This window comes from Entelurus aequoreus, linkage group LG04 (genome assembly GCF_033978785.1).
Source record: "Entelurus aequoreus isolate RoL-2023_Sb linkage group LG04, RoL_Eaeq_v1.1, whole genome shotgun sequence".
Taxonomy (NCBI): Eukaryota; Metazoa; Chordata; class Actinopteri; order Syngnathiformes; family Syngnathidae; genus Entelurus; species Entelurus aequoreus.
Window position 1 is genome coordinate 40,069,202 of NC_084734.1, and position 15,428 is coordinate 40,084,629.

At 41.2% G+C, this 15,428-nt stretch overlaps 1 protein-coding gene across 3 annotated transcripts in view; it reads left to right on the top strand.

Moving 5' to 3' along the window:
* The window catches only part of fam184ab (family with sequence similarity 184 member Ab), a 140,137-nt gene that overhangs the window by 65,473 nt on the left and 59,236 nt on the right, over positions 1-15,428 (top strand). For all 3 annotated transcript variants that reach the window (XM_062044869.1, XM_062044871.1, XM_062044872.1), the window contains exons 7-9: positions 10,160-10,295; positions 10,372-10,553; positions 11,972-12,157. In XM_062044869.1, the coding sequence (XP_061900853.1) occupies positions 10,160-10,295; positions 10,372-10,553; positions 11,972-12,157 (504 nt within the window). The remainder of the gene's footprint in view (positions 1-10,159; positions 10,296-10,371; positions 10,554-11,971; positions 12,158-15,428) is intronic.

A 15,428-nucleotide genomic window follows, 5' to 3' on the forward strand; every position in this document is an offset into this window, starting at 1 on the left:
AAATTTGATTTTGGGGCCCTCTATTTCTGCCAATAATATTGATTGTTGATCATTCACACACCTACTATAAACTCATTGCGGCTCTGGCAGTGTTGTTTACATTATCCTATTGTCAGCCTGGCATGTCTTTACAAATGACATGTCATTTATAAAGATATGGGGGTGGCCCAGTTAAGAACATAAATAATACCAATGAATGAACGAATGATGTCCAGAGTGCCACATATGGTTCCTAATCTTAAAATGTAGAAAACATTCAGCTACAAGAGTGGCCTGGGGTTGAACAGTCCAAGTGATAAAGCTTTGTATTTACAGTAAAAGTGTCATCTTGTCTCGTCAGTCTTGTACATATTAGTCTTTAATTACTAGTTTATATTTTTAGTTAATTGTTCATATTTAATGTTTACTTTGTACAAAGAGAGCGCAGTCTACTGAAGTTAAATTCCATGTGTGTTGAACATAACTGGACAATAAAGCTGATTCTGATTCACTTTATTATTTTTAGTAACAAAAACCTGAAACAGCAATGTGCAAAAATAATTCGTAGTGCAAGAAAAACAATAAAGTGCAACAATAAAATCACTTAAATATATATAAAAAGGAACAAATTCAATTGTACAAAAAACAACATCATTAAATTAAATATCAAGCAAATACTTAAATAATATTAATGAACAGAGTTACCAGAAACAAGGTAACATAACGGTTTACAAACAAATATAAAGTTACTACATATTAAAACTATGTAAATGTACATAACGATGTGCAAAAAATTTTGGGGGAAAAAATCAACATAAACTACCTTAAAGGCCTACTGAAATGATTTTTTTTAATTTAAACGGGGATAGCAGATCTATTCTATGTGTCATACTTGATCATTTCGCGATATTGCCATATTTTTGCTGAAAGGATTTAGTATAGAACAACGACGATAAAGATCGCAACTTTTGGTATCTGATAAAAAAAGGCTTGCCCCTACCGGAAGTAGCGTGACGTAGTCAATTGAACATATACGCAAAGTTCCCTATTGTTTACAATGATGGCCGCATGAAGTGAGAGAGATTCGGACCGAGAAAGCGACAATTTCCCCATTAATTTGAGCGAGGATGAAAGATTTGTGGATGAGTAAAGTGCAAGTGAAGGACTAGTGGGGAGTTGAAGCTATTCAGATAGGGAAGATGCTGTGAGAGCCGGGGGTGACCTGATATTCAGCTGGGAATGACTACAACAGTAAATAAACACAAGACATATATATACTCTATTAGCCACAACACAACCAGGCTTATATTTAATATGCCACAAATTAATCCTGCATAAAAACACCTACGTGTTTGTTATGCTAGCTCCTAGCTCCTCTGCTAGCTCCTAGCTCTATAGAACACGCCAGAGGTGTGGACTCGAGTCACATGACTTGGACTCGAGTCAGACTCGAGTCATGAATTTGATGACTTTAGACTCGACTTGACAAAATGTAAAGAGACTTGCAACTCGACTTAGACTTTAACATCAATGACTTGTGACTTCACTTGGACTTGAGCCTTTTGACTTGACATGACTTGCTACTTTCCCCAAAACCTAAAGCTTAAAAAGTTATTTGGGAGCGCTCCGTAGCTTTCATTTTGTACGTGTCTGTCTGTCTATCAGCGTGTGTGCTGCGTGTCAGCTGGTGTGCTCTCAGTACAACAGCCAATCAAATTAGATCTACATTGTTTTCATCACACAGCATTCAGCCAATCAAATTGCAGGACAACCAATGAACAAGAGTTGTCAAACAACGCGCCAGTGAGAAAGATTTATACCAAAGTTGGTTTCGTTCGGGTATAAAAACTACGACTTGGTCAACGAATTGCCGTATGCAAATCACGCAGTTCGAATATTACAGACGGAGACGCAACAACTTCCAACTTCGTTCGACATTTGAAGTTGCACAAAGAAGGGTAAGTTTTGAATGTAAGCTAACGTTTATTGGCTAAGTAACATGACTTTTATTTGCTGTGTAGTTAAATCAGTGAGGCTGTAAACTCACTGCTAACGTCATAACCATAGACATCTTATAAGGGTACACAGCATCGAGCGCTACTGCCTACTGGCACAGACGAGACGTGGGGCCGCCATCTTGGAGTGGTGATCCGCTCCACTCAGTGCAATTCATTTGGCAGGAGCAATGAACTGTCAACGCATTTAATTCATTTTACCTCACTGAATACCACTTATTTTCACGCGCTTTTTTGTCATACGTGTAGCTATGATAACGGACACATGTTTTATTATTCATAGTTTGCTTAACAGTAATAGAATATTCTTATACGCTATAAGTGACCAGACGTCCGAGATTAAAACTGGGAATATAATCCCAGAGAAGGGGAAAAAAACGGTCAGCTATTTTTAAATTGAAGAAACAATATGATTACGTTATATATACATGCTACATAAACAATGTATGAATACATTAGATATCTATACATCTTATAGACTGTATCTCTCTTGCTGCAGCAGCAGAGAGTTTATTCTGTCGTGACACTTTGTATTGATATTTTGTATTACATTCTTCCCTTAAATGATCATGTTTGCAATGATTGTTATATATGTATTTTTTATGTATGTCGCTTTGGATAAAAGCGTCTGCCAAATACTTAAACATATATAAACACCTGCAAGTCTTTATATCAGTTAAAACCACCAATCTGTTTCACTGGATTCAGAATAAAACCAAATTCTGTTTTACCCAACAATGTTAGTATTTGAATATTGTTACTTGAAGACTTATTCCTGGTTACAATTATACTGTTAAGAAAGTATTGTCTTATATTTTGCCTAAAAAGAGAATGCATTATAATCAGTGGCGGCTGGTGAATTTTGTTTTAGGTGGGGCAGAAAGTTTGTAAACCAAACCCCTGTAGGGGCGTCATCCTCCCCCAGAAGATTTATTTGTGATTTTCACATACAAATATTGAAGATCTTTGCTCCTTCTCAACTCTGTGGTAATGTTATTTTCATAAAATACAACCAATAGTACATTAATGTTAAATCTTACTTGTGAAAAGTAATCCCCCGATTCCTATTTTCAACAGTCCGCTCATTTGAGCAGGACAACGCTGAACACCAGCCCGGCATCTTTGTTTTCTACCTGTCAACTGTCAGTTTAGGCTGCTCGCCGGCTCCTCATCACCACTTCAAGATGCAAATTGCTCGCGTCACAGCAACCAATATTGCGTCTACTTATAAGATGTTTATGGTTATAACGTCATTTCAAACGCGGCAATATGTTGCGTCCACTGCAGTTTGCTACCTATTCATACTTTTTGTCAAGTGATTTTTTAAGCAGGGTTGCATGAGGTACCTATACATAACGTTACGTTAGTCAATGTATCACACACAGTAACGTAACGTTAGACGGCGGTCAGCAGCACCGCGTATTTTAGCCACCTACAAAAAGACAAACACAGTCAAATAAAGGTCAGTTAAAATATATACTATATTAAGAATATGTGTACATATTGCATAGGGCCCTGACATCTAAAAAGTACAACTCTGTTCATTGTTATGTTCATGTATTTGTTATGTTTTTCATGTGTATGCACACATCAACACACATACAGTATGAGATGAGATCAATGAGATAAGGTAAGAACAGAATAGAAAGTGCTGTGGAACTAGTTACAATGCAATATGCCATGGATATACAATGTTAACACCTTTGTACAAATAAGTACAGTTGCACTTGTTTTTGCAAATGTGTTTATTCTGTAAAGGAATGAGTTAAATGTTTAAAATTGTTTAAACTATTAAAATGACTGGTTAATAGTGCTATTATGAATTGCAATGTCAGTACTATTTTCTTTCCTGCTATTTCAAATGCACTTGTTTTAATAAATAAATACAGCGGTTTAAAAGCATACACAATCTGTGTAAAAATATTAGTCTGTGGTCAAAAGGACTTGAAAGGACTCGAAACTCAAAATGCAGGACTTGTGACTTGACTTGAGACTTTCCAGTCTTGACTTTGGACTTGACTCGGGACTTGCCTGTCTTGACTCGGGACTTGACTCGAGACTTGAGGGCAAAGACTTGAGACTTACTTGTGACTTGCAAAGCAATGACTTGGTCCCACCTCTGGAACACGCCAATACAATTCAAACACCTGATCAACACACACAATCACTCAGCCCAAAAGACAGTTCACCTAACCCAATGTTCATGAAGCTTATATATTTTTAAAAAGTTACGTACGTGACGCGCACATACGGTCAAGCTATCAAATGTTTAGCAGCCAAGGCTGCATACTCACGGTACCTGGTATTCAGCTTGGAATGACTAAAACAGTAAATAAACACAAGACATATATTTACTCTATTAGCCACAACACAACCAGGCTTATATTTAATATGACACAAATTAATCCTGCATAAAAACACCTACGTCTTTGTTATGCTAACTCCTAGCTCCTATGCTAGCTCCTAGCTCCATAGAACACGCCAATACAATTCAAACACCTGATCAACACACACAATCACTCAGCCCAAAAGACCGTTCACCTAACCCAAGGTTCATAAAGCTTATATATTTTAAAAAAGTTACGTACATACGCAAAAAAAAAGTTGCGCACATACGGTCAAGCGATCAAATGTTTAGAAGCCAAAGCTGCATACTCACGGTAGCACGTCTGCGTCTTTGTCATCCAAATCAAAGTAATCCTGGTAAGAGTCTGTGTTGTCCCAGTTCTCTACAGGCGTCTGTGTATCGAAGTCAAAAGTCCTCCTGGTTAGAGTCTCTGTTATCCGAGTTCTTCCATCTTGACTGCATCTTTCGGGAATGTAAACAAAGACGCGCCGGCTGTGTACTGTTGTTGCTGACTTCGTTCGAAAAATACGTCCGTTTCGCACCGACAACTTTCTTCTTTGCTTGCTCAGCTTCTTTGTCCATTATGCAATGAACATAATTGCAACAGATTCACGAACACAGATGTCCAGAATACTGTGGAATTATGAAATGAAAACAGAGCTTTTTTGTATTGTATTCAATGGGGAAGGCATACCTCTGTTCCCCGGGCTACGTCACGCGCACACGTCATCCTCAGAGGCGTTTAGAACCGGAAGTTTAGCGGCAAATTTAAAATGTCACTTTATAAGTTAACCCGGCCGTATTGGCATGTGTTATAATGTTAAGATTTCATCATTGATATATAAACTATCAGACTGCGTGGTCGGTAGTAGTGGGTTTCAGTAGGCCTTTAAATCAAGGTCCTTAATTCACACATTTGACCATCACATCACAGTTTTGTTCCTCTGTTCTACCACTCCACCCACTCCTTAAAACCTGTGCTTCCTGGCTTTTCTGGAGGCAAAGTCATTTATGACATCACTGTAAGAAATCTGATGGCCGACTTTGTTATTAATACTAATCACTGCCAGTCCACTCAGTCTTTCTTGAGCCATGGAAGATCTCAAGTAGTTTTTTATTAATTTGAGCTTGGAAAAGCTCCGCTCTGCAGATGCAACAGTCACAGGAAGAGTGCAGGCTATCCGCAGAGCTACCCAAAGATTTGGGTACAACTCACAGATCTCATTTTGAGAGGAAAGAAGGCCACTCAGCTGGGTCAACTGGCGGAGCTGATGATGGTCCATGGTGTGAAGGGGACGTTGTGGTGGAAGTTGCTGAGGAAGTGGCCAAAGAAAGACAATGACTAAAAAAGAAGAACCTATAAGGTCATTAAATTGCACTGTTGGACATAATTATTAATCTCAGAATGTTCTGCAGTACAATGAGCAATTATAAAGGGTGTTTTGCAGTTAATTCACTAGATAAATCAGCTGTTGTTTCAGACATGGAGGGGACAGTGGGCACAGAGGATGGAGGTGTGTGAGAGAGCACTGTAGAGGATGGAGATGGACCTAATATGCTCTGCAACTACTAGTAACATCACTATGAGCCCAGAGCCGGCCCAAGGCATACGCGTACTAAGCGCTTGCTTAGGGCCCCGTGGCCACCAGGGGGCCCCCAAAAGCAATTAACAAAAAATGTGGGGGGGGGGGGGGGGGGGGGCGTGCGTAGTACAGACAGTACAGTGCAGACATTCGCGCACTTCATAGGGACTCGCGTTAATCTAACAACAACAACAGTTGCAGTAGAAGGGATAATAATAATATGAATCAGAATTGATCCCCAAGGATAAATTTATTTTTGTTACAATAACTGTGTAAATAATAGCCTATGTATGTGTACATACATTAGTTATTATTTTTATTTTAAATCTTCTCAAAACAGCCTGCTTACACTTTACCCCCTGCCCCTTCTTTCTGTCTCCTCTACTAGTCTACTCTCATTTTGTTTTCATGTGGCTTGTTTTCATGGGATCGGCAGTTCTTTTGACTGTACGAATCACTAGAATCAGTGACTGACAACGCCACACGGTGGCCGCAGTTCAGTACGTGTACCGAATCTCTTCTGCAGTTCTTTTGACAGTACAAATCACTAGAATCAGTGACTGACAACGCCACACGGTGGCCGCAGTTCAGTACATGTACCGAATCTCTTCTGCAGTTCTTTTGACAGTACGAATCACTAGAATCAGTGACTGACAACGCCACACGGTGGCCGCAGTTCAGTACATGTACCGAATCTCTTCTGCAGTTCTTTTGACAGTACGAATCACTAGAATCAGTGACTGACAACGCCACACGGTGGCCGCAGTTCAGTACGTGTACCGAATCTCTTCTGCAGTTCTTTTGACAGTACGAATCACTAGAATCAGTGACTGACAACGCCACACGGTGGCCGCAGTTCAGTACGTGTACCGAATCTCTTCTGCAGTTCTTTTGACAGTACGAATCACTAGAATCAGTGACTGACAACGCCACACGGTGGCCGCAGTTCAGTACGTGTACCGAATCTCTTCTGCAGTTCTTTTGACAGTACGAATCACTAGAATCAGTGACTGACAACGCCACACGGTGGCCACAGTTCAGTACGTGTACCGAATCTCTTCTGCAGTTCTTTTGACAGTACGAATCACTAGAATCAGTGACTGACAACGCCACACGGTGGCCGCAGTTCAGTATGTGTACCGAATCTCTTCTGCAGTTCTTTTGACAGTACAAATCACTAGAATCAGTGACTGACAACGCCACACGGTGGTCAGTTCAGTACGTGTACCGAATCTCTTCTGCAGTTCTTTTGTCAGTACGAATCACTAGAATCAGTGACTGACAACGCCACACGGTGGCCAGTTCAGTATGTGTACCGAATCTCTTCTGCAGTTCTTTTGACAGTACGAATCACTAGAATCAGTGACTGACAACGCCACACGGTGGCCACAGTTCAGTACGTGTACCGAATCTCTTCTGCAGTTCTTTTGACAGTACGAATCACTAGAATCAGTGACTGACAACGCCACACGGTGGCCGCAGTTCAGTACGTGTACCGAATCTCTTCTGCAGTTCTTTTGACAGTACAAATCACTAGAATCAGTGACTGACAACGCCACACGGTGGTCAGTTCAGTACGTGTACCGAATCTCTTCTGCAGTTCTTTTGTCAGTACGAATCACTAGAATCAGTGACTGACAACGCCACACGGTGGCCAGTTCAGTATGTGTACCGAATCTCTTCTGCAGTTCTTTTGACAGTACGAATCACTAGAATCAGTGACTGACAAGGCCACACGGTGGCCGCAGTTCAGTACGTGTACCGAATCTCTTCTGCAGTTCTTTTGACAGTACAAATCACTAGAATCAGTGACTGACAACGCCACACGGTGGTCAGTTCAGTACGTGTACCGAATCTCTTCTGCAGTTCTTTTGTCAGTACGAATCACTAGAATCAGTGACTGACAACGCCACACGGTGGCCAGTTCAGTATGTGTACCGAATCTCTTCTGCAGTTCTTTTGACAGTACGAATCACTAGAATCAGTGACTGACAAGGCCACACGGTGGCCGCAGTTCAGTACGTGTACCGAATCTCTTCTGCAGTTCTTTTGACAGTATGAATCGCTAGAATCAGTGACTGACAACGCCACACGGTGGCCAGTTCAGTACGTGTACCGAATCTCTTCTGCAGTTCTTTTGACAGTACGAATCACTAGAATCAGTGACTGACAACGCCACACTGTGGCCGCAGTTCAGTACGTGAACCGAATCACTTCTGCAGCAGCAGTACAGTTTAATTGCAAATCAGCATTATTATAATGATGATGATAGCTACTAAACAACAACAACAACAGTTGCAGTAGAATGGATAATAATAATAATAATAATAATATGAATCAGAATTGATCCCCAAGGAGAAATTTATTTTTGTTACAATAACTGTGTAAATAATAGCCTATGTATGTGTACATACATTAGTTATTATTTGTATTTTAAATCTTCTCAAAACAGCCTGCCCTACACGTTACCCTCCGCCCCTCCCCCTCGCGTCGCTGCTGCTCAGCCTGCACGGATTTTCTTTAACTTTATGTGTTGAGATAATGGGGACGTGTGTTTGTTTTCATGTGGCTTGAGTCAACATTAGCCGTTAGCTTGGAGAATGAATGGAGAACGGATGCCAATGGCATGAAACATATCCCCGCGACGGGGGGAGAATCACTCGCGGCATTGGGGCAAGCAGAGCAGAGAGCGAGAGCGTTGACGTTCACTGAGTGATTCATGTCGTTAATCCGCGGTGAACGAATCGTTCGCTCAGTCCCTCCCCCCGCCCTCTCATTGGCTGCGTCGTTCGCCGACGTCGAGGGTTCAGTGAGTCACAGAATGCGCCAGTTCCACTCATACCGGCATGGTCGCGGCGGAGCTCAACTGAATTGAGAAAGGAACGAATCAGTTCATGAAGTGATTCGGTTCAGTACGTCCACTCAAAAGATTCGTTCTTTCGAACGAATCGTTCGCGAACGACACAACACTAGCTCGCAGTCCTGGCTTGAAGTGAAGGCTAATTAGCTTTTAGCGTAACGCTAGCTCATTTTGCGGCGTGTGCGTGTGTGCGCGTGTTTGTGTGCGCGTGTGTATGTGTGTGTGTGTAGTCTCTCCTATTGCTATTGTACTATTTTTTCAGCTATAGTTACATTAATCATTAGTAATGTAGCAGCCTAGTTTTGAATGGCAGGGTCCCTGCTATCACATGTTGATACAAATATAACATTTACATAATAAAAATCAACTACAGGCTTCCCAAATGCTGTAATAAATTAAGCATGATGAGTTGACTTGAAACTGTTTAATGTTGCACTTTTTATATGTAGAAGAAAAGTTTAGTCATTTTATTTAATCTGAGCAACAACTTGAGGCAGTTTAATGTTGAGTAACATGGGCAGAATTATTATAGTGTTCCCAATGTTAAAAGGATAAAGCCATTGTTTACACATTTGGTAAATAAATAGCCCAAAAATGTATATTTTGTTGTTTTCTTACTGTACCGAAAATGAACCGAACCGTGATGTACCGTTACACCCCTAATATATATATATATATTTATATATATATATATATATATATATATATATATATATATATATATATATATATATATATATATATGATATACACCCCTAATATATATATATATATATATATATATATATATATATATATATATATATATACATACGTATGTATAAATATATTATATATTTTTTTTGCTTTTGGTTTTCTTTTTTTCTGGTCCCCCTTTCTCGTACCCACAAGTTCTCCCTGTGTCTTCTTTTTTTCTTCTTTCTATCCCCCCTGTTCCGGTCTGGCTGTGCCAAAAACTTACATATCCAAACACTATATAAATAAACATTGATTGATTGATTGATTTAATAAAGTCAATTACAAATAAGGCAACAAGAGAAGTATCCCTCACTTCTCTTTTGTAAAGTTAATCTGTACAGCAGATATGGACATCTGAGCAGCTGAACAGGGTAGATTTAAAACTTTTTTTCTTTTTTACTTGTGATGTCTTGCGGGCCGGATTGTGGACGCTGGGCCGCGGACGTAGTATTGTGACCCCTGCTCTAGAAGGAAGAATCTGTTAATGTTAACTTTGGACCTAAAAAGCTTTAAGAAAGAAAAAAAACTCCTTAAACAGTTAACACAAATTTGATGGTGTCTTATAGCTAACATAGCATCCATCAATGACATCGCTTCACTGCTGTGACACTCTTTCCGGAATTTGTGTCCTCCTCAGGAGTTAAGTAAGCATCTGGACGAGGTGACCCAGAACTCAGAGATAGTGGAGATCCGTCAGAAGGAGGCCGAATGCGAGCTAGAGGCGGCTAGGGATCGCGTTCAGCAGCAGGCCACCGAAATCCTCCTCAAAGCCAGTAAGACGTGGATGCGTGATTGCTTCGTGTTCGTTATGACGTCATCTTTCCTCCTGTGCTCTCTGTGGTGTCATAGGTCAAATCAGCAGCCTGCAGGCCACCCAGATGACCCAGGAGGCGGCCATCCGTGACTTGGACAACGAGCGCAGCCGGCTCAAGGACAAGGTGCTAAGGACGGAGGAGGAGCGGGAGGCGCTGCAGAGCCAGAGCCACGCCCTGGACGACAGACACAAGCAGCAGCTGATGTCCCTCGAGAAGGTGCACCTTTCACCGTGTTTGTAACAAAAAAACTACACAAATACGTCATCATTATAATGCAATGTGACGTACATGTCGCAGTTGTAAACAATAGTTCTCATAAGATATTGTGAAAAGAAGTTAAAAACTCTTTTGAACAGCTCTTGTGAGGTCCTGATGTATCATGTGACATCATAAATAGCCTTTTGAGGCATATTATTCCCCCCAAATCTTTAATGCCCATCCATCCATTTTCGACCGCGGCAGAAAGTCAGTAAGACATAGTCATACTCTCAGGTAGTGTTTCTCAATTATTTTCTGTCATGCCCCTCAATAATATGTATTTATTTACAAATAAACACACTAATACCGAAAGTCCCTACCGACATCTCACCGCACACCCTGATGCCACTATTTGAGAAATACTCTTTAAGATAACGCATCCAAAATCAATATTATTACACACAATTGTCAATAACTGTGTTTTTTTAATGTATTCATTTGGGAGTGCTATTATTTGTATCTGGTGGGGCATTGGCACACCTGCCCCAAAAGTAATGTACTAACAGTCCATACCACCCAGTCTCTCCACTTCTGCGAGGCAGCCATGATTGAATGTCGGTAAGTGTATTTGCCAACCTGGAACCCTTTTGAAAAGGTCACATGATTAAAGGAATGGAGTAGCCTGAGGGGCGCACATGATAAATGTCAAGTGTGTTCACTTCCTGTTTAATTTGTGAGCCCCCTCAGTGCTGACATTTGTGAGACATCATCCTCTGGGGGGCGCCATTGGGACATGGCGGGTGACGTGCAACATCCCAGAATAAGTCAGCTGACACCTATGCCAACCTAAAGGCTGGTTGCAGAAGGATTAAGTGGTATTTGGCACAAAATACTACTTTTGCTGGGTAGTCAAATATGATCCTATTTGAATTATATTTGCTTGGCCCACGCAGAGTTAGGAGCTTAAATGTGTAATGCACAGGGAATAGATAAAGAAAACTGTTGAATACTAATTTAACAATGAGCCAATTACGGTACTTGTTTAAGTGCAACAATGCCATTTAGAGCTTGAAACAATGTTCCTTTACTAAGTGACATCGCCAACTGCTGGCCTGGCATGCATATTACAGCGTTTTCTAAATGGGGATTTTGACAACATTTTTTATCGATACCTGCAATTCCCCTTGGTGTTTTTAACGTAAATGTATCCCAATTTTCATCTCTGTTGTTGTTTGACATCACTGTATCAGAAATAAATAACAAAATAGTGAGTAAAATCTTGTCAGCCGTTGCAGCTTTGGGGAGTGTGTGTGATTCCTTGGCAGCTCATTAGTAACCACTGTCAATATGGCTGACTGATGCAGCATATGGTGTGAATGTCAACCCAGGCTCTCTGTGTGTGTGTGTGTTTATTCATCTCTGCTTGTGTTTGCCAGACACTCCGAGAAGAGAAGGCGTCCCACGAGAAAGACATGGTCAGCCTGCACACTCGCTACGAGGATGACAGCAGCCAGCTTAAAGAGAACCAGACCCGAATTCTAGACGACGTGACCAAAAAGCACAGAGTGACGCTGGAGAGCTTGCTCAGTAGCGCTGAGAAGGACAAGAATCGCCTACTGGCTGTGAGTACGAAACCCCTGACATGTGCACTAAAGCACATTAAAGTACATTGCAACCCTTTGAGACACTTGTGATTTAGGGCTATATAAATAAACATTGATTGATTGATTGATATGTAAGAATGTACCATTTTGACAGTAAAATGTTACACCTAATCTTACACCAAATGCACCAATCACTCTCATATACAGTGATAACCAGACTGATTTCCAGAACTTTCCCTGGATATTTGAAATGTTAAGTTGAAATGGGCAGCACGGTGGAAGAGGGGTTAGTGCGTCTGCCTCACAATACGAAGGTCCTGAGTAGTCGTGAGTTGAATCCCGGCCTCTGGATCTTTCTGTGTGGAGTTTGCATGTTCTCCCCGTGACTGCGTGGGTTCCCTCCGGGTACTCCGGCTTCCTCCCACCTCCAAAAGACATGCACCTGGGGATAGGCTGATTGGCAACACTAAAATTGGCCCTAGTGTGTGAATGTGAGTGTGAATGTTGTCTGTCTATCTGCGTTGGCCCTGCGATGAGGTGGCGACTTGTCCAGGGTGTACCCCGCCTTCCGCCCGATTGTAGCTGAGATAGGCTCCAGCGCCCCCCGCGACCCCGAATGGAATAAGCGGTAGAAAATGGATGGATGGAAGTTCCTCTATTGCCGTTTTGTATACACATTTGTACATACTGCACATCCAGCCATCTATTTTCTACCACTTGTCCCGTTCGGGGTCACGGGGGTGCTGGAGCCTATCTCAGCTGCATCCGGGCGGAAGGCAGGGTACACCCTGGACAAGTCGCCACCTCATCGCAGGGCCAACACAGATAGACAGTATTGTGAGGCAGACGCACTAACCCCTCTTCCACCGTGCTGCCTACATAAGAAACAAAATGTCCAAAATGTCACAGTAACATAACGAAATAACACTTTTTGTGGGAATAAAACTGGAAGTGTGTCTCTTGTGAAGTATAACAAAATTACAGCAAAAATTGGTTTAGATTGTTGTTACTGTTTTATCCACACTCACCGACACTTTTGACAAAACCAACACTATTTTGATTGTGAGACAATCAAACTACTTCTCTGTATTAACCATGAAATACATTGTGTAAGAGTAAGACAGCCCAATTTGCTGGCTTCAGAAGTAACCAGTTGTGGTTCTAGCTATGGGCCACATGGTCAATTACCCAGGGTGACATTCTCTAGGGAACAGATGTCAAACTTCCCGCTCAGGGAGGTATTTCATTCGGGGTTACTTTTAAAAATTAACATCCATCGACACAGGTGTAATAAAAATAAAGGTTTGTCCGCATAATAACACATTCAGTGGTTGTCATGCACATTTTGACCAAGCCAGAAAAGGTGGTATACTTATACCGCCCTGCTGCTTACTTTGAGTGAATTAAACCAAACCGAGTATTGAGGGGTGTGAGTTTACTACTGGGCCAAACAGACATTGCTTTAAAATATTTAATTGTTAATCCTGCATATTAATGACCAATATACCGTATATATTAGAGTTTAAATGATATGTTATTTGTTGAATAACAAAAGGAAGCAAATTGTAAGTCAATATGAGTGGTTTAATAATAGTAGTCGTGGCTTAGCCTTGACTGCTACTAGTTGAGGTGTTGGCACAACCCCTGGCAAACCCCTGGAATCACCAGACATGGAGGATGTTCATTCAGCTGTTTAATTTTGTTAAAAAAAAATAGCCAACTCACAAGACACAAAATTATATTTATTTCAAATGACAATGTTCTGGCTTTAAAAAACACTAAAAGACACCAAGAAAAACATTTTGTGGTAGTAAATAACAGTCTTGTGTTTGGATCAGGCAGCCTGAAAAAAATTATGGAATCACTCAATTCTGAGAGAACATGATGGAATCACACTCAAAATGTTCATTTCCAAAGCTAACACCTGCATCAGATTAAATCTGTTCATTAGTCTGCAGCTAAAAATGTATGTTCACACCTTGGAAAGCTGTTGCACCAGGTGGATTGACATGAATCATGGCTCCAACACGAGAGATGTCAATTGAAACAAAGGAGAGGATTATCATATTTCTTCAAGAAAGTAATTTATCACACAATGTTGCAGAAGATGTTGATTGTTCACAGTCAGCTGTGTCTAAAATCTGGACCAAGTACAAACAACATGGGAAGGTTGTAAAAGGCAAGCATACTATAGACCAAGGAAAACATCAAAGCGTCAAGACAGAAAACTTAAAGCAATCTGTCTTGAAAACAGAAAATGCACAGCAAAACAAATGAAGAACAAATGGTCGGAAACTGAAGTCATCGTCTGCGACCGAACTGTAAGAACCCGGCTAAAGGAAATGGGATTTAAATAAAGAAAAGCTAAACGAGAGCCGTCATTAACAGCTAAACAAAAAAACAAGGTTCCAACGGGTTACAGAAAAAGCAATCGTGGACTATGGATCACTGGATGAAAGTCAGGTTCAGTGATAAATCGCGAATCTGCATTGGGCTAGGTGATGATGCTGGAACTTTTGTTTGGTGTCGTTCCAGTGAGATTTATGAAGACGACTGCCTGAAGAAAACATGCAAATTATTATACACTATAAAACAGTCATGATGATATAGTTTGCATGTCAGGTAATGGCACTGGGGAGATGGCTGTCATCACATCTTCATTAAAAGCACACGTTTACATTAACATTCTGGACCCTTTTTTATTCCGTCAATCGAAAGGATGCTTGGGAATGATGACATAATTTTTCAAGATGATAATTAATCTTGCCATGAAGCAAAAACTGTAACAACTTTCCTTAAAGAAAGATACATAATGTCAATGTCATGGCCTGTAAATAGTCTGGATCTCAAATCAATTGAAAATGTGTGGTGGAAATTGCACCACACAAGGGTGGAGTGCCATCTCCGGGTTGCGGAGGAGACCCTGCCCCAAGTGGAGGAGTTCAAGTACCTCGGAGTCTTGTTCATGAGTGAGGGAAGAGTGGATCGTGAGATCGACAGGCGGATCGGTGCGGTGTCTTCAGTAATGCGGACGCTGTATCGATTTGTTGTGGTGAAGAAGGAGCTGAGCCGGAAGGCAAAGCTCTCAATTTACCGGTCGATCTACGTTCCCATCTCACCTATGGTCATGAGCTTTGGGTTATGACCGAAAGGACAAGATCACGGGTACAAGCGGCCGAAATGAGTTTCCTCCGCCGGGTGGCGGGGCTCTCCCTTAGAGATAGGGTGAGAAGCTCTGCCATCCGGGGGGAGCTCAAAGTAAAGCCGCTGCTCCTCCACATTGAGAGGA